This window comes from Falco naumanni, chromosome Z (genome assembly GCF_017639655.2).
Source record: "Falco naumanni isolate bFalNau1 chromosome Z, bFalNau1.pat, whole genome shotgun sequence".
Lineage (NCBI taxonomy): Eukaryota > Metazoa > Chordata > Aves > Falconiformes > Falconidae > Falco > Falco naumanni.
The window spans coordinates 64,725,904-64,744,018 of NC_054080.1; the positions used below are offsets into that span (position 1 = coordinate 64,725,904).

Here is an 18,115-nt window from a genome sequence, read left to right on the forward strand (position 1 = left end):
CATAGGAGACTCTCTTCTGAGAAGAACAGAAAGCCCAGTATGCAGATTGGACCTGCTTCTTAGGGAAGGAAGCCTGCTGCCTCCCTGGGGCCTGGGTTAAAGATGTAAAGAAAAAACTTCCTACACTAATATGGCGCTTGGATTATTATTCCTTATTGATATTTTTCTTTTTTTTTCATGTAGGCAGTGTTGAAGTTCAGTAAGAAGTCCAAGGGCAATCAAGAGAGACTTCAGGGCCTTGGGATGCCTGGTTAAGGGATCAGGAGCACAGTGTTCTCCTGTATCCTTCCAGTTGCAGGCAGTGATAAGGGAAGAAACAGGAAGAGCCAGCAGATCAATACCTGGCTCAACACCTGAGACTGGTGTCACTGGCAGAATTTTTTGGTTTTTGTTCACAGGTTGGACTACAAGATGCCAGGCCTACTGGTGACAGGTGGGGTGCACCTGTCTCAAAGAGGGAAACAATCTTTGTGCAGAAGTTAGCAGGGCTCATTGAAAGAGCTTTAAACTAGATTTGAAGGGGGAAAGGGATAAATCCAGGCTCACTAGAGATGGGCCTGGGGGCAACACACCAATGTCTGACAGATGGTGTGCTAGTGAGGTCCTTCAGTCTGCTCCACAGTGTGCTGAGTACACTGGAGCACATTTGAAATGTCTTTATACTAATGCATGCAGCATGAGGAATAAGCAAGAGAAGCTAGAAGCTTTGGCCCAGTCCCAGGGCTACAACATCATTAGCGTAGGTGAAACCTGGTGGGGTGAGTCTGGTGACTGGGGTACCATGATGAATGGTTATAGGCTTTTCAGGAGGGATAGGCAGGACAGGCAAGGTGGGGGGAGTGGAGCTGCATGTTATGGAGGGCTTGGATTGTATGGTGCTTACAGATGGTGACAACATGGTTGAGAACCTCTTGGTAAGGATGAAGGGGAAAGCAAATAAAGCAGATGTTGTGAGAGTCTACTATTGACCTCCCAGCCAAGATGACAAAACTGATGAGATATTCTACAAGGAATTAAAGGAAGTCTCAAGTTCAATTGCCCTTGTCCTTATGGGTGATTTTAACTTTGCAAACATCAACTGGGAATATCATACAGTGGACACAAACAAGTCTAGAAAATTTCCAAAGCATGTTGAAGATAACTTCTTGGTGCAGGTACTAAGGGAGTCAATTAGGAAAGATGCCCTCCTAGCTTTTTTGTTTGTAAACAGAGAGGGACTCATGGGTTAAGTGGTGATTGGTAGCTGTCTTGGCCACAGTGATGAGAAGATAGCCGAGTTTCAAATTGGTGGTGGTAGGAGAAAAACTGCCAGCAAAACGTCCACCCTGGATATGGCAAGAGCAGACTGCAAGCTGCTGAAGGAGCTAGATAGTTAGGTCCCATGGGAATCTGCTTTTGAATGTATTGAGGTCCATGAATGCTGGTTACTTTTTAAGAGCCATCTCTTAAGAGCACAGAAGTGGGTAATTCCAAATTTTTGGAAATCAAGCAAGCGAGGCAGAAGGTCAGCTTTGCTAAGTAGAGATCTTCTAGAACTTTGGCAGGAAAAGATAATATACAGTCCTTGGAAGCAAGGACAGTTGACACGGGGAGACTACAGAGATGTTATTTGCCACCACAGGGAGAAAATTTGTGTAGCCAAAGCTTGATTACAGTTCAAGCTGGCCAGCACTGTGAAGGACAACAAAAGGGGCTTTTAAAAATATTAACAGCAAGCAGAGAATCAGACCTAACATTGGCCCATTGCTTGATGAAGTCAGTCACCTCACAAATAAGGATGTAGATGAAGCAGAAATGCTTATTGTCTTTTTTGCCTCTGTCTTCAACATCAGTGATGGGCCCTGGTACCCTCAGAGACCTGTTTTGGACAGTTGTGACTGGGAGCATGATAAACTACAGCTGACCCTGAATTTGTTTAAGACTTCCTGCTCCAGCTGGATGCATGTAAGTCTGTGGTGCTTGAAGAGATTCATCCCAGACTACTGAAAGAGCTGGCCAATGTCATCATAGGACTTCTTTCCATTATTTTTTTTCAACGGTCTTGGGAGTCTGGAGAGGTCCCATTTGACTGGAAGCTGGCAAATGTCCCAGTTTTCACCCTGTCAGTCTCACTTCAGTGCCTGGTGAAACTATGAAAAACCTTATTCTGGGAGTTATTGAAAAGCACTTAAGAGACAATGCAGACATTGGTAATCACCAACACAAATTCACAAGGAGGAAGTCCTGCTTAACTAACTCAATTTCCTTTTATGACAAGGTCACCCATCTAGTTAATCAAGGGAAGCCAATAGGTGTGGTGGCTTTGGATTTTGGCAAAGCTTTTTATACTGTCTCGCTTGGTATCCTTCTAGGTAAACTGTTCATCATAGAACCAGACAAGTCCATAATATGTTGGCTGAGTAAGTGGCTGATGGATTGGGCTCAAAGGGTTATAGTAAATGGGGTTACCTCAGGCTGTCGGCCAGTCACCAGGTTCCCCAGGGCTCACTTTTAGAGCCAGTGTTCTTTAATGTTTTTATAAATTATTTGGACACATGAATGAAATGTACATTAATTAATTTTGCTGACGATACTAAACTAGTCAGAGCTGTGGACTCCCTCAAGGGTAGAGAGGCCTTGCAGAGAGATCTGGATAGACTAGAGACCTGGTCAATCACAAACCGTATGAAACTTAACAAGAGCAAGTGCCAGATTCTGCACCTGGGATGGGATAACCCTGGTTATACATACACACTGGAGAACAAGAGGCTGGAGAGCAGCTCTGCAGAAAGAGATCTGGGGTTTTGGGGGTTGATGCCAAGCTGAATATGAGTCAACAGTGTGCCCCGGCAGCCAAAAGAGCCAATCGTTTCTTGGAGTACATCAAGCATAGCATAGCCAGGTGGACAAGGGAGGCAGTTGTTCCACTCTACAATGTACTGGTGTGGCCCTGCCTCAAGCGCTGTGTGCAGTTTTGGGTGCCTCAGTATAAGAAGGACATCAGACTACTAGAGGGTGTGCAGAGGAGGGCAACCAAGATGGTGAAAAAGGTGTCGAGGTCAAGACTTAGGAGGGGTGGCCGAGGTCACTTGGTCTGTTCAGCTTAGAGGAGAGAAGGCTGAGGGGTGACCTCATCGCCACCTACAACTTCCTCAAGGCGGGGAGCGGAGGGGGAGCTGCTGATCTCTCTGGTGACCAGTGACCGGACACAAGGAGATGGAATGGAGCTGTGTCAGGAGAAGTTCAGACTGGACATTAGGGAAATATTCTTCACTGAGAGTGGTCAGTCACTGGAACAGGCTCCCAGGGAAGTGGTCTCAGCACCAAGCCTGTCAGAGTTCAACAAGCATCTGGACGACACTATTGATCACAGTTTAGTTTTAGGCAGTCCTGTGATGAGCAGGAAGCTGGACTTGATGATCCTTATGGGTCCCTTCCAACATGAGGTATTCCATGATTCTAAGCAATTTTTTCAGAATCATATCTATTCTAATTTTATATGTTGGCATTTTTCAGATTAGATGACATGTAAACTATGTGTTTATGTATTGTTACAGATTACAGAAGGTCTTGGGTTTGGAGTCTCTGGATGAAGTGTTAGACACAAAACTTGTGAATTCAAAACATATAGTCCAAAATGCATACAATGTCAATAAGCAAGGCATTGTCACTTTAGAAGACAAATCAAGTAAGTGTTTCAGAAGTCTTTATTTAACTTTTTTGTATTGTAGTCTGCTAGTATAAAAAAAGTATTAGTTCTAATATACCAACATGTACCATCTTTATACTTGTATGACCACAGCTATACTAGTGTTTTTGCAAAGTATGTCATTGTTGTTCTCTCATCCCCATAGAAAGAATCAGTTTTTATTCTGTATTTATTCTTTTAAACATATGCCTGCTTTAGCAGGGTTGAAAGATGAAAGAGCAGCAACTTATCGTTTATAGATAGGGATATTATTCACTTCAAGCTGACTTTTTCAGCCCAGCCCTTAAGTGCCTGAATTGGAGTGTTAACATGAAACAAATGTGTATTAAAAATTGGGAAAAAATCAAGATGTACACTGAGAGATCATTAAAATTTCCCAGTTTTGAGTCTTCAGTCAATGTCTTTTGAAACTAGTGCCAAGTTTAAAACTGCTTTCCACATCAGGGAGAAAGTAAAACATCTTTGCTGCTGTGTTATCACTTAAAATATTATTGCCACCATGTTTTCTACAAGATATGTGGAGCAGTGAAATACAAGATTGGAACCTGGTATGGTTTGTAAATAAAAACCCCTCCAGAGCATATACGTGTTCATTTTAAAGACAACTGGAAAACCTCAAGGTATAAACTTCCTCCTTGCAGAAATGACAGAATTGAATATATGAGTGCTTTTCATAATCTTCAGTGCAAACACTCCATTGTAACGCACTAGTGAAGATGTAGCTTGAAGTAGTTTGGCTGACTTTTGCAGGGCAGGTTAAGGATTTGTGATATGATCCACTTTGCTGATTGAGTTGTAAGAGCAGTAGACGTAACTGGTTGATACTGAGTACTGGAGGTACTAAAGTATAGGTGTAATTTAAACTAGATCCTACATTAAGGTACAGGCTGTGTTTGCAGTGAGTTGATCAACTATATAGGAACAACTTTTTACAGAATTTTCAGCTTTGGTTTTACCTTACAGTTTAACATTTTTCTCAGGGTTTTTTCTCCTCCTAATTTCTGTCTTTCTCACCTATGCAGAGGAACTACCCCACTGGATATTATCAGCAATGAAATGTTTAGCAAACTGTAAGTAAATTAAGGAAGGAAAAAAAACCAACAAAAAAACCAGCCGAACCTCATAAAAATCAATTGAACTGGCTGTGCCTGTACTGCTTATCAAATCCTATTTATGTTCACAATCAATATTTTTTCTGATCATTGCCTTAAACAAAGTTTGACAAGATGAGAGAGCATATATTCTCCTGCCAGTACAGCTTTTTTCAGTGAAATATATACAGGCTTAACTATTTTATTAGTATTTCACCTTTATTGTGTATTTTCACTAGATGAATCAGAAATAGGTCAATTCAATAGCATATATTTTGAAGAATGAATCTATGTGTTGGGGGTTTTTTTCTACTTGACATTGTGTTTTGTAGTGGCTGGAATAGAAATCTGGTTGATGGCTGCAAATGAATTCTTTTTTTGTAGGGCCCAGCTGCTCAGATTTGAAGCAGCCTACGTACTCAGGATTTGAAAGAGATGTCTTCAAAACTATAGTGGACTACTTTGGCCAGATGAAAGAACCTCTTCTCACATTTAATTTTTTTGATGTTTTTGTTAGTGTGTTAGGTAAGTAATTTGGGATGCAGTGAAAAAAATATTCTTTTGAATTAACTTTCTGGAATTAATTTACCATACCCAAATAATATCACAGCGGATTTCTTTAGGACCTCCTGTCCATTCTATGTAGAGAACATTTTAATATTTAAATTCATTTCATATCACAAGGTGGTTTTATTCTTGTGTCTTTTTGATCACATTAGTTTAAAAGGCTTCCATTGCTTGTCTTTAATAATTCATAAAAGCCTCTGTTCATTGCTTAGCACTGTCACACCTAACAGATGAATTTTAAAAGATTCTTCTGTTTTTACAAATTCCTGTCTTAAAAACTCATGTAAGCTCTTTCAGAAATTGCGTGACTGAAGTCTAGATTAAAAAAGATTAGAACCATAAGGACTGTTTTTTAACCCTGGCAATATGACATCTGAAAGAAATCAAAATCCTTCATTGCTTAAACTTAGAATAGGTATTAATTATTCTAGTGCTTTAACCCAACAGTTTTGTTATAACTATTTAAGGGTTCACAAGATACCAAATTCACTTACCCTGTACCTACAGATGACTCACTGAAAGACAGTAAATATGAAAATATTTGATCATGTTTTATAGTTACATTTCAGAAAAGAACAACTGAGTCAAAAAGTAAGCAAGCTTTGTAGCATGTCACTTTTCTGAGCTTAAGTAAGAACAACAATTGCTCTTAATAAATTATTAAGGGGGAAAAGGAATTCAGAATAATGCTTATTTCTGGAATTTAGTATTTTTATACTTAGTTATTGACAATCTGGCTTCAAATTGAATATAGTTCCTTTTCATAGAATTATGGAATCTTTTAGGGTGGAAAAGGCCTTTCAGATCAATAGGTCCAACATTAACCTAGCACTGCCATGTCCACCACTAAATCATGCCCCTAAGCACCACATCTACACGTCTTTTAAATACCTCTGGGGCTGGTGACTCAACCGCTTCCCTGGGCAGCCTGTTCCAAAGCTTGACAACCTTTTAGGTGAAATTTTTTTTTCCTAATATCCAATCTAAACCACCCCAGTGCAACTTGAGGCTGTTTCTTCTTGTCCTATCACTTGTTACTTGGGAGAAGAGACCAACGCTCACTTTGCTACAACCTCTTTTAAGGTAGTTGTAGAAGCGATAAGGTCTCCCCTGAGCCTCCTTTTCCCCAGGCTAAACAACCCCAGTTCCCTCAGCTGCCTCTCATAGGTCCTGTTCTCTAGGCCCCTCGCCAGCTTTGTTGCCCTTCTCTGGACACACCCCAGCACCTCAATTATTTCTTGTAATGAGGAGCCCAAAACTGAACACAGCATCTGAGGTGCAGACATACCAATGTCAAGTACAGGGGGACAATCACTTCCCCAGGCCTGCTGCCCACGTTGTTTTGCATACAGGCCAGGATGCTGTTGGCCTTCTTGGCCACCTGGGCACACTGCTGGGTCATGTTCAGCTGCTGGGCAGCTTTCCAGCCACTCTGCCCCAAGCCTGTAGCATTGTGTGGGGTTGCTGTGACCCAGGTGCAGGACCCAGCACTAAGCCTTGTGTAACCTCATAGAATTGGCCTTGGCTGATCAGTCCAGCCTGTCCAGATCCCTCTGCGGAGCTTCCTACCCTCAAGCAGATCAACAATCCCCTCAACTTGGTATTGTCTACAGACTTAAGTGAGGGTGCACTTGATCCACTCATTCAGATCACTGATGGAGATACTAAACAGAACTGGCCCTTAATACTGAGCCCTGGGGAGCACCGCTTGTGACCATCCAGCAACTGGATTTAACTCCATTCACCACCACTCTTTGGACCTGGCCATCCAGCCACTTTTTTAGCTAGTGAATAGTAAACCTGTCCAAGCCATGAGCAGCCAGTTTCTCCAGGAGAATGTTGTGAGAAACAGTGTCAAAGGCTTTACTAAGGTGCAGGCAGGCAACATCCACAGCTTTTCCCTCACCCACTAGGTAGGTCACCTTGTCATAGAAGGATATCAGGTTTGTCAGGTGGGACCTGCCTTTCATAAACCCATACTGGCTGGGCCTGATCACCTGGTTGTCCTGGGTGTGCCATGTGATGGCAGTCAAGATGATCTGCTCCATGACCTTCCCTGGCACTGAGATAAGGCTGACAGGCCTGTCGTTCCCTGGCTCCTCCTTGTGGGCCTTTTTGTAGGTGGTTGCACACTTGCTAACCTGCAGTCAGCTGGCACCTTCCAGGGACTTCGTCAACCAGTCTCCTGAGCAGGCCAAAGTCTGCCCTCCAGAAGTTGAAGGCAGCAGTTCTGCTGACCACACTCCTTACTTCTCTGAGAACTGAAAACTCCATTATGATCACTATGCCCAAGTCTGCCTCCAACCATCACATCACTCACAAGTCCTTCTCTGTTCACAAATTGCAGGTGTTTTTGGGGTATGGCTTCTTTTTCTTAGACAACAGATATTCTTAATAATATCTTTAAAAAATCTTTATCTCCTTTCATATTCTTTTTCTGTTTGCTTTTCCATTGTATTTCACATCTTCCAGGTTTTCAGAGTTTTATTTCACAGTATTTCACAAATGTAAAAATGAGAAGAAAGAATTCATGCCAATGTTTATGTGGAAATGAAAGGAAACGATACACTATTTCAAAAAGTTAAAAAATCGTTTTGTGGTCTCTGTCACAAAAGTATTACGTGTTATTATGGGATCATTCCTTACTGACAAAAATAGATTTAGACAAGAAAAATCATGGCAATACAGGCTTTCAAGAACTACTTAGTTTGTTTTCCATCTTCATACTTACATAATTTACTTTAAACTACTGACAGTATGTGTTTGAATATGTCACATTTCTCTAGAAGTCTTGCCTAAACAGCCTCCTCCAGACATCTAGCACAAGCATTTGAATAGCTGAAGAGCTGTGTTTGGCCTTAGTGGAAAGATTTGGGGTACCTGAGTTGGGCAGCTTCACTGACTGGGGGATAGGATTGGGCCAGATGATCCCTAGGTGTCTTTTGTACTTTTTCTGTAGTTCAGGTGTATGCTCCCTATCTAGCCGGTTGAGGCAATTCAAGGCGGCCATTCAGCATACCTATGGTGAAGCCTAACTCTCCTGTTTGTGCTTAAAACTACTTAGAAGCAGTATTAAGAAAATAAACAAGCAAACACAAGTCAGGGGTGCCTGATCTGTAGTTCTGGTAGCAAGGTCTTCTCTAACCATGCAGACTTTCTTCTGAGGTTTGATCTGTGGTTCTTAGGGTTGGGGGGAGAGAGAGTAGTGGAAGGGATTCTTCTAGGAGTTCAGCTGAGAGAGAAAGGGGAAAGGTTTGGGTTCTGGTCAATATGTAACTGGGTTTTAACAAGGAGGTTGATGTACAGACCATTATGAAGCTGTAGGTAGATGTAGAGGATAATGCACACTCCACAGAATACTGTTTTAGTAGCTGTCAGTGCTGAAACTGAATGCTGCCTGTGAAGCAGTAACTGCTTAGCAGTTGTGCACTTACAAAATATGGAAAAGCAGATCCATGTCTGCAGTTGCACTTCTGTGGTTTTTTTAATGGAATATGGCTTGCTGTATTGACAATAATTCTCAATCTTAAGACATTTATAAACCAAGATTTCAGTCTTTGAGTCTTTGACTTTTCATATTGCTGCCCTCAGGGAATTACAACCTTTCCACAGTGATTATAAGACTTCTTTCTTCCTTCAGTGGCTAAGCTTTTTGTTTAGTGGAAGACTTCAGGAAATAGCAAAAGAACTGTTACCAGATGATAATTTTAGTCATTTGAGACAGCCATGATGTGATGTGTATGTATCTAAAAGCTCCATTGTAAAACATGAGAAATTTTTGCAAAAATTGCAGATGGCTTGTTATAATCATATCGAGATGCCTCACCTTTTTCTGTTTTCAAATGAAGACTGTCCAGAGCACTTCTATTCCAAAAGGCTGGCTGAAATTAGTTTTCAGAATAGCTAAGGAAATATGGCTAAGGTGTCAGTGATCATCAGATGTTTTTGTAATTTGGTAAGATTAAACTTTCTCTTTACACAGGTTATAATGATTCTTTATGTACAAATCTCGTTAAAGTTAATTATTATTTCTCAGGGCCTCTGCTCATCATATGCACCAGTGTTCTTGCCAAATTTTCATTTGAAATTAGAAAAAGCTTTACTTTGAAAATGAAATTAACTACAGTGCTTTACCACTTTTCTTGGAATACTGTCTGTTTTGGCTGCCCTATTTACTACTGCACACTTCTGTCATTTTTTAATAACAAACAGCTTCCATTTTTTACACAGCATGTGATTGGCTGATGTTGGGGATGAGGGGGTGACAGTGCTTGCTCTTTATGTCGACTGTAGTAAAGCTTTCAACACTGTCTCCCATCACACCCTTATAGGGCAACTGAGAAAGTAAAGACCAGATAAGTGGTTAGTGAGGCAGAGCAGAAATCAGCTGAATTGCTGGCTTTAGAAAGATCAGTGGCTCAAAGTCCAGCTGGGGGTCAATCATCAGGGAGTACCGCAGGGCTGATAATGGGGCCAGTAGTGGTTAATACTTCACTAATGACTTGGATGGTGGGACATTGTCCTAAACATCAACAGAATGTCCTAAATAAGTGCTCAGATACATACAAAATGGGGAAAAGCAGTTAATGCACCATGCAGAGATACCTTGACAGGCTGGAGGGCAAACAGGAATCTCATAATGTTCAGCAAAGGGAAATACCACGTCCTCTCCTGGGGAGGAATAACTTCATCAGCCAGTGCATGATGAGGGTGACTGACTTGAAAGCAGCTCTACTGAGAAGGACTTGGCCGTCCTGGTGGGCACTAAAGTAACCATGAGCCAGCAGCGGACCAGCAGCATTCTTAGCTGCATTAAAAGCATTGCCAGCATGTTGAGGGAGAGCTTCCCTCATCAGTAGTCAGTGAGTCCAGTGAAGGACCACAAAAATTATTAAGGCCTTGGAGCATCTCTCATATGGGGAGAGGCAGAGAGCAAGAACTATTTAGCCTGGAGAGAAGGCTCAGGGAGGATCTTAGTAATGTGTATAGAAGACTGATATGGGAAAAGTAAAGAAGAGGGAACCAGACTTCTATCAGTGATACCCAATAACAGGGCAAGATGCAGTGGGCATGAACAGAAATACAGGAAACTTAATTTATACATAGGAAAATAGCTTTTTTTTTTTTTTTTTTAAAATGAAAGGTGGTCAAACACTGGGAGGGCTCGTCCAGGGAGTGTGTGGAATCTTTCATCTTTGGAAATACTCAAAATCTGCAGCTTGCTATAGATGCCCCTGCTTTGAGCAGTGGGAGAGGTCTTAGATAATCTCCAGAGATCTGTTCCAGTATCTGTAATCCTATGAAAAAAAAAAAAAGGTGCATCTCTTTGTCATCTTCCTTGTTTCTTTTTCAAGGTAAATTAGTTAGACTTCAGTCACGCAGATATTTTGACTTCTGTTTTGTTCTGATACTAGTGCTATTTGGCAAATGTGTAGTAGATGCTTCTTCCACTGAGCCTTAGAAACCCAAAAGAGGATGACATTTTGATGGTGAGACCTCTTTACAGGTACCCAAACTACTATCGGATTGTACTGTGCTTGTCCAATTCTTCAAATATCTCTGGCATGCCTACACTCTTATGTTTTCTCAAGAGTTTTTAAGTAGAATTAGTCATAGATTTATCTTCTATAGGTATGAGAGACATGTCAGTATTGCCACAGCTCTCATTGATGCATAAACACGTTTTGTTTAGATTCTCTGATTGTTGCCCAGACTTAATTCTTTTGTGTGGTTGCTATATCTGTGCATGCATCTCAGTTGTGTTTAGAGCTGAGTGTTATAAAAGAACAAAGGATGAAACAAAACATTGTAGTTTTTCATGTCTACTAATATCTGGAGTTGTTGGTTATGGTTGTTAATATCTCCGTATGCATCAGAAGGAAATCTTGTAAATACTTAAACAAGGTGCCCGTTCTAGTAGTCTGGTTCTAGTGCTATCTTCTTAGACTCTTTGGGGAGTGGAGTTCTAAGGCAGTTTTGAATAAGTAAGAAAGGAATTTGGCTCGACAGATTTAGAAATGATATATAAATGTTATGGAAATACATAACTGATAAATGTTGCCCCATCTCCTGATCTTGTATAATCCAGGTCTGCTGCAAAAACACAGCAAGGCCATAGAAGCTCTTCAGATATCTTGTCTCCTGCTGCCACCAGAAAATCGGAAAAGACTACAGCTGCTGGTGAGGATGATGGCGAGAATTAGCTTAAACAAGGATTTGCCACCTCTTTCTGAGTCAGTGAGGACCAGAACGTTGGTATGTATATAAGGCACAAGGTGTAATCAAAGTTTTTGGAGTAGCACAGATAAAAGATTCTTACAGGAGAGTGTAAAAATACAGTTTCTTTGTTTGAAGAACAGTTCATCTCTTCTGGCTATGTGGAAATCTATTCTGAATTTTAATAAATGGTATTTCTTGGTAAGTTGTAAGCAAATGAAAAATTTGCTAGGAATTTGGAGCTTTCCTTATCTTTCAAAGTTAAATCACGACTGATTTCACTATGGATAAGAAAAAAAAATAGAAAAAAACCCAACAGTAGGTGAGGTCTCTTGTGTTCTTTATCGCGACAGATTGTCAGAGAAACAGACTGGTTGTTTCAGTCATAGAATTATGTAGCTGAACGTTTTAGTTTACCTCTTTTCATCCATTTAAAAAAAATTCCTATGAGTTTTTTTCTGATTTTTTTTTTTTTTCATCATTCAACTACAGATATCTCTGAAAGTAACTTTAATCAAACTTTGGCAAAGCTCTAGTTTTTGCTAATGCTTTTTCTGTAGGACTACTTGTAGAGTTATCACTGATGTTTGCAACAGCATGTTATTACAAATTTATTAGACATAACTCAGCAATTCTGACTGGGTAAAAACATGTATTTCTTTTGGTTAAGATTCAAGTCTTTTGCAAGAAGGGCAACAGAAAACTCACCTGTAGAGCCACTCCACAAAAATCCTGTAGTAGCATACATAAATCTAAATTTGTCCCATAGCAATTAAGTTTTTAATTAACTATGAATAGTAATTGATTAAAATAATTAAATTTTTGACTGCTAAGGTTATAATTTAATTAACTGTAAATGGTCTTTGATTAAAATAATTATATTATAATCTAAATGTTATTTTTAGAAGTGAATCCTTTACAGTCCAAATATTTTGTACTAAGTTTTAATTCAGCATTGTAGTCTATGGTACATGACAGAAAACTTTGATTGCCTTTTGTGGTTTTAATGTTAAGGGTCTGGTGCACAGACAGAAAAGTTTTGTAACTGAATGCTTGAGCATAAGACTTAAGCAAAGTTAGCAGGACCTGAAATGTGGTTTAATGATTTCCAAAAAATGGTATTAAGTTTTCCCTCTGGTGCTTAACTTCTCTTAAATTCCTGTTACTTTTCAAATCTCTGAAATACTTGTGCCCTGTTTAACTGGAAAACCCATGTGAAGTAGCTATTTGACAGAGGCTTGAGAATAAAATAGAATTCAGTCATTCTAAGTGTAAAGTCAGGGTTAGATTATTATACATGAGGCAGGAGCCATCTTTAGTCCACTTGGATAACATACACAATCTTTTTTTTTTTTTTTTAATCTTAATATTGATGTGTTGGAAGTAATGGTGAGTATTGTGCTGTTAAAAATCTTCTTTCTAAAAGATCACTTTTTAAATACAGTCTGATTTCTCTCCCCTCACCCCCAAACAGAAAAATAATAACGCTTGGGTTTTTTTCTCAGATGGTTCAGGCATTTTCCCGTTGTATTCTCTGCTCAAAGGATGAAATGGACTTGGATGAACTGCTTGCTGCTAAACTAGTATCTTTTCTTATGGATAATTATCAAGAGATCTTAAGTGTTCCTTCTGCCTTAAAATCTTCTATAGAGGAACATGTTGTACATCTCCAGAGAGTCCAAGTAGGTATCTGGTGAAAAAAACTCCTCATGTCTCTGTGCTTCTATATCAAATTTATCCTTTCTGCTCTGAAGTTTGATAATTCTTGAAGACTTTGTTCTGTCTCTGCTTGCTTATGAAGAGCTAATAAATTTTGACTATTGATATTCAATTATAACTATGTATTTAAATTAAACTAAGCAGATCTTGAATCCTTTCGAGATTTAAAAAAGAACTTGAAAGTATCTTTTTGGTCAGTGCCATCTTCTCCATGGAATGAGAAAACTGTGTTTATGGTAGTGAGGAAAACTTTGAATGCTTAGAAAGTGTTTCCATTAATGTTCTGATTTTCTTTTAGAGCCATCCTTTCTTGTTCAGCTTTTTTATAACTCTTCTATTTCCTGACACCATGTTTTATTTTGTTCAAAGCTGCTATTTAGTTCTTCATTCTTTAATTTCTACTGAAAAAGTAACTTCTAGCTTATTCCAAGAGCTAAACAAGCTTCCTTTGTGTCATCTATTTTGATTTATTAGAACTCACCCAATTAGTGCAGGAGCTAGGAGGTACAATTTAAGGTCTTTTTTCTATATCTTCTCTACTTAGTGACTTCAGGTGGTCAATTTGGTTAAGCCAACTTCTGCAAATTTATTGAAAAAACATAGCTGCTTTTTTTTGACTCTTTCTTCAGATAAAATATGCTGGAGATGATACTGATGCAACTTTTCCTCCTCCATCATTTTGTCACCAAATCAGTACAGATGAATTTGAATACCAAAGGGCAACTGGCTCTCAAGAACCACTGGCAGCTTTATTGGAAGAAATTGCAATGAATAAAGAAATATCTGTAAAAGACAAGAGGAAGAAGCTCAAGCAAGTAAATAAAAATTCCCTTGCTGTATTTAATTTTAACTTACAAAACTTTATCAAGCGTTAGACATGTAGTCCTCTAGAGAAATACTGAGATTTAAAATCGTAGATACTTTTGTGGATTTCACACTTCTTAATCATTTGGAATGGGGGTACCGTGATGAATCAAGACATATTTGAAAATGCCACCTCATTTTCTATTTAGAGGTATAGAGAGTCCGTTAGAGAAATAATAATTTTCCTGTTCCGAAAGTGGAGGTTGCACTTTAATAGTTTTTTATATTACAAGTTTGAGTGAATTCTTCATTTAAATTGATGTACTTTTCTAGTTTCAGAAATCTTATCCTGAAGTGTATAAAGTACGATTTCCTACCCCTGAAACTGAAGCGGTGCTGTTCCCAGAAAAAACTAAACAGAAACCACCAATACTGCTGTGGGCCTTAAAAAAGCCTTTTCAACCATTTCACAGAACAAGAAGCTTTCGAATGTAAATGGTATGAAGTAGATCAGCAAACAGAGTCAGAGCATGTTATCAATGGATCTTATGCAAAAGGAGCCTGAGCAGCCTGTAGGTACTCAAAAAAACACTGGAGATACTGCTGACATAGTAGAAAAGGTCAAAAGAAGAGGAAAGTATTGAGATGGTAGAAATGTGAACCATTATCAGTATTTTTGTAAATCCCTATTTTTTTATATGTCTGTTATTTAAAAAACAAAACAACAACAAAAAAAAAAAAACCACCAAGAAACTGAAGGTGATTAATTTACCTGGGTGATAAAGTAAGTATACTTCCTGTAGTTTGATTTGATGATCATTTCAAGGTCTGAATTTATTTTTGTGTAATAAATTGTAGGTAAGTAGTCAACGACTGTTTTTTTTTCCCTGAAAATGCATCTCTTGCATAAACTAGGCTGTGTTTGTTCACATAGCTTGAGGAATTAAGTTGCTGTACATGCTTGAATAAGTATGAAACACTGGATTTTGTTTTGCCATTGTACACCTCAGTGTTCTTGATATATAAGATTTATTTTAAAAAACTGTAAAAACTCATTCTTGATTTTCTGATTCATATGATGCATTACGCTTGAGTCAACTCCTGTTGAAATTCCATTAAATTCTGTAGTGTTGACCCAATCTTTTCAGCAGCCCAGTCTTTTAAGTCTTTTCCCGTATGCTCTTACTAAATATTGCCATACAAAATTGCATGCCTGACGATAGAACATATTTTATCAGAAAAATTTGAAGCCTTGAATTTCCTCTGAAAATGGAATTTGAATATTGAAGTGACATTGAAGTATACATGCCTTTAATGGTTTCATTTGTTTTGCATTATGAAATCTACTGTACTTATAACTTGAAATATAACATACTTAATTCTGAGAGCGCTTTTGAGCTATTAAAGCATTATCATTTTCCCATATTTATTTGGAGTGGTGGTTTCATATTATCCACTACAGATTTAAAGAGCAGCATTTCATACCTTATTGAATGTCAGAGTAGTCTGTGCAGGAGAGAAGACAGCTGACATCTCAACAAATTTGTATGTGACATCGTAGTAGGCAACATGGTGACTATCCTGTAATGCAACATTGACAGTATTTTCCCTTTGCTAACCTCCTAACCAGTCAATAGGCTTTAATATGTACATTACAAGGCTTTTGGTTTAACACATTGGAATATTTCTTGGGCAATGTGATTTTGAACAGTAGAGGTTTCCGTGATCTGTTTTCACACATCAGTTGTACTTGGACTTTATATCAATAATTTTTTTTTCTTAAGCAAATTTGATACAAAATTTGAAGCCACTTTTTATCTTTTATACTAGGTCTTCAAGGGTTATATAACTTTTTCCATGTGTCATAATATTTTGTGTATGCTTAGTATGCTAAGTGCAGTCAAACTTTGACTATGACTAGACTAGTCATATATAATGATGTGATTACAGTACTAATCCATGAAGTATATTAATGAGTAAGGCTAGTTGGAAAGCAAGTCTTCCATAAAAGTGAAAACCCACCTAAGTTATAGTTGATATCTGTTCCTAAATTACAGAGAAGCAGAAGCCAATCTATTTGCCATTGGAAATAAATTCACAGCCTGCCAATAAAGACTTCTACTGTTGTGTCGAATTTTTTCCCCAGTTACTTTTTAAGTCTGTAGCCTTCCTGAGCCTATTTTAAACGGTAATTAGAGTTTACTCATTAGTTTCTATGAAGAAAAGCTGAACATGTGTCATATTTCTACAGATCAATTGTAATTTTGTTTCAAAAAGTAATTTATTTGACTATGTAAAAACTAACCAAGCAAGTCCATTTGTTCACTGTTCCCAAGCCTGCAAAAAATACCACCACAAAATGTCCTCTAAAACCTTGAAGGAACTGTAGGGAGGGGACTTTATCTGAGATCATAATCTCACAGATTGAATTTCAACTGTTGCCTTATCTTGGAAGACGCTTAAGAAAGCTTACCTTGGTAACAGAATGTATGTGACTATGGCCGCTGCTTACAGCTCATAACTGAACCCTGTCTCAAAACTGAACCAACTGCAAATATGCAACACAAGTTATAAACACAGAAGTACATTTGCCTATTCCTTTCAGAGTGGCAGTCAGAAAAAGAAAGCTTGAAAGCTAGTTCAGAGAAGACTGTGGGTTTGATGAAGTGTCTTAGAAAAGACACAGGTTCTGTATCCCTAAGCTATAGTCAATGGAAACTTCAATTTTGATATTAACTTTCTCAGGAATTTAAGCTTTACTTTTGTGTTAAACCCTTGCAGTGTCTTGATGTTGTCGTGACTCAACAGCATGGGCTCTGTTGTGTTTATTTCCCTTGAACAGTGAGGACCATATGCCAAAAAATGTTTTGCTTAACTTAATGACTGTTTTCTGCAGAGGTTCACTAAACAGCACTAGCTGACATTGTTTTAAGGCACATTGGGTGGAAGACTCAATGAAGGTAGAAGATGTTATTTCAGCCACTTTTTCAGTCTACCTAGACCAATGTTTTCATCTATAAAAGGAGCATCTGAAATATCCGCTTGTAAGCTTGTACATAAGTAGGAGCTATGTCTTAATAAATTTGGGCAATGCTGTTTAATTCCTTAGTACTGAAACTTCTAGTGTAATGCCATTAGGTGTCATGGTACTGTTCAGCTTTTTTGATCTTTAAGTAGAAATTTCTATTGTGTGGTATTTTTTGTTTGGTTTTGCAGTGGTGTGTTGGGTTTTTTTATTCCTTTTGTTTTGATTGATTTTTTTTTTTATTGCTTTTTTTTATTTACTAAGTTATTTGCCCCCAGCAGGACAATGTCTTTTCCCCACCTTGAGCATAACCTCTCTCCTGATCTATTGGATCCTAGTGACACACCTGTGACAGCTTTGCTCCAGCATTTCCTGGAAGAAGGAAGAACAGTATTTACTTGGGAAGGGAGCCGAGTCTACTTAATATTGCTCTTTCTTGCCGATTATTGCATTACTTTCTCTCCTTACACAAACACAGCTAGTTCCAGTTCCTAAATTAACAGTCAGTCATCTGGAAAACCTTTTGATTCACATCTGTTTCTGCTCTAGTCCTCTGATGTTCTTTGGGTAGCAGCTTCCGTTGTTAGTTGCTAATACATAAAGATTACTAATTGCTCATATTTTGTTTGAAGTCGAACCTAATTTATCACACTGTGATATCAGCTGTTTACACTTATGACTGCAGAGAATGATAGGTGACTGGTGTTATTTTCTGAAACTGTTTTCAGATGTTACTTAACATCAGAGGAAACTTAGGCAAAATCTGGGCAATCTCATCTTCTTGTTCTACTAAGTGAAAACAAGAACTAAAGTGAAGAAGGTATTATGTTAATTTTACCACACTTCTTAATTTATTGCTGTGGAATGCCAGAGCTTTTTTTCCCCTTTTTAAAAAAGCTGTTACAGATTGCAAGAGCATCTCTTTCTTTCACAGAAACTGTGCTAACTCAAATAACTTGCTTTATCTCTTGATCACAATTTTTAAAGACTTTTACTGCCTCAGAG

General features: G+C 38.6%; 1 protein-coding gene across 3 annotated transcripts in view; it reads left to right on the plus strand.

The window, feature by feature from the left end:
• Positions 1-16,197, plus strand: part of DEPDC1B (DEP domain containing 1B) — a 29,145-nt gene extending 12,948 nt beyond the window's left edge. For 2 of the 3 annotated variants that reach the window (XM_040580945.1, XM_040580944.1), the window contains exons 5-11: positions 3,537-3,667; positions 4,711-4,758; positions 5,164-5,304; positions 11,435-11,601; positions 13,068-13,244; positions 13,911-14,096; positions 14,419-16,197. In XM_040580945.1, the coding sequence (XP_040436879.1) occupies positions 3,537-3,667; positions 4,711-4,758; positions 5,164-5,304; positions 11,435-11,601; positions 13,068-13,244; positions 13,911-14,096; positions 14,419-14,580 (1,012 nt within the window). In that variant the 3' untranslated portion in view covers positions 14,581-16,197. The remainder of the gene's footprint in view (positions 1-3,536; positions 3,668-4,710; positions 4,759-5,163; positions 5,305-11,434; positions 11,602-13,067; positions 13,245-13,910; positions 14,097-14,418) is intronic. The other variant, XM_040580946.1, reaches the window with a different exon arrangement.
• Positions 16,198-18,115: the final 1,918 nt, after the last annotated feature.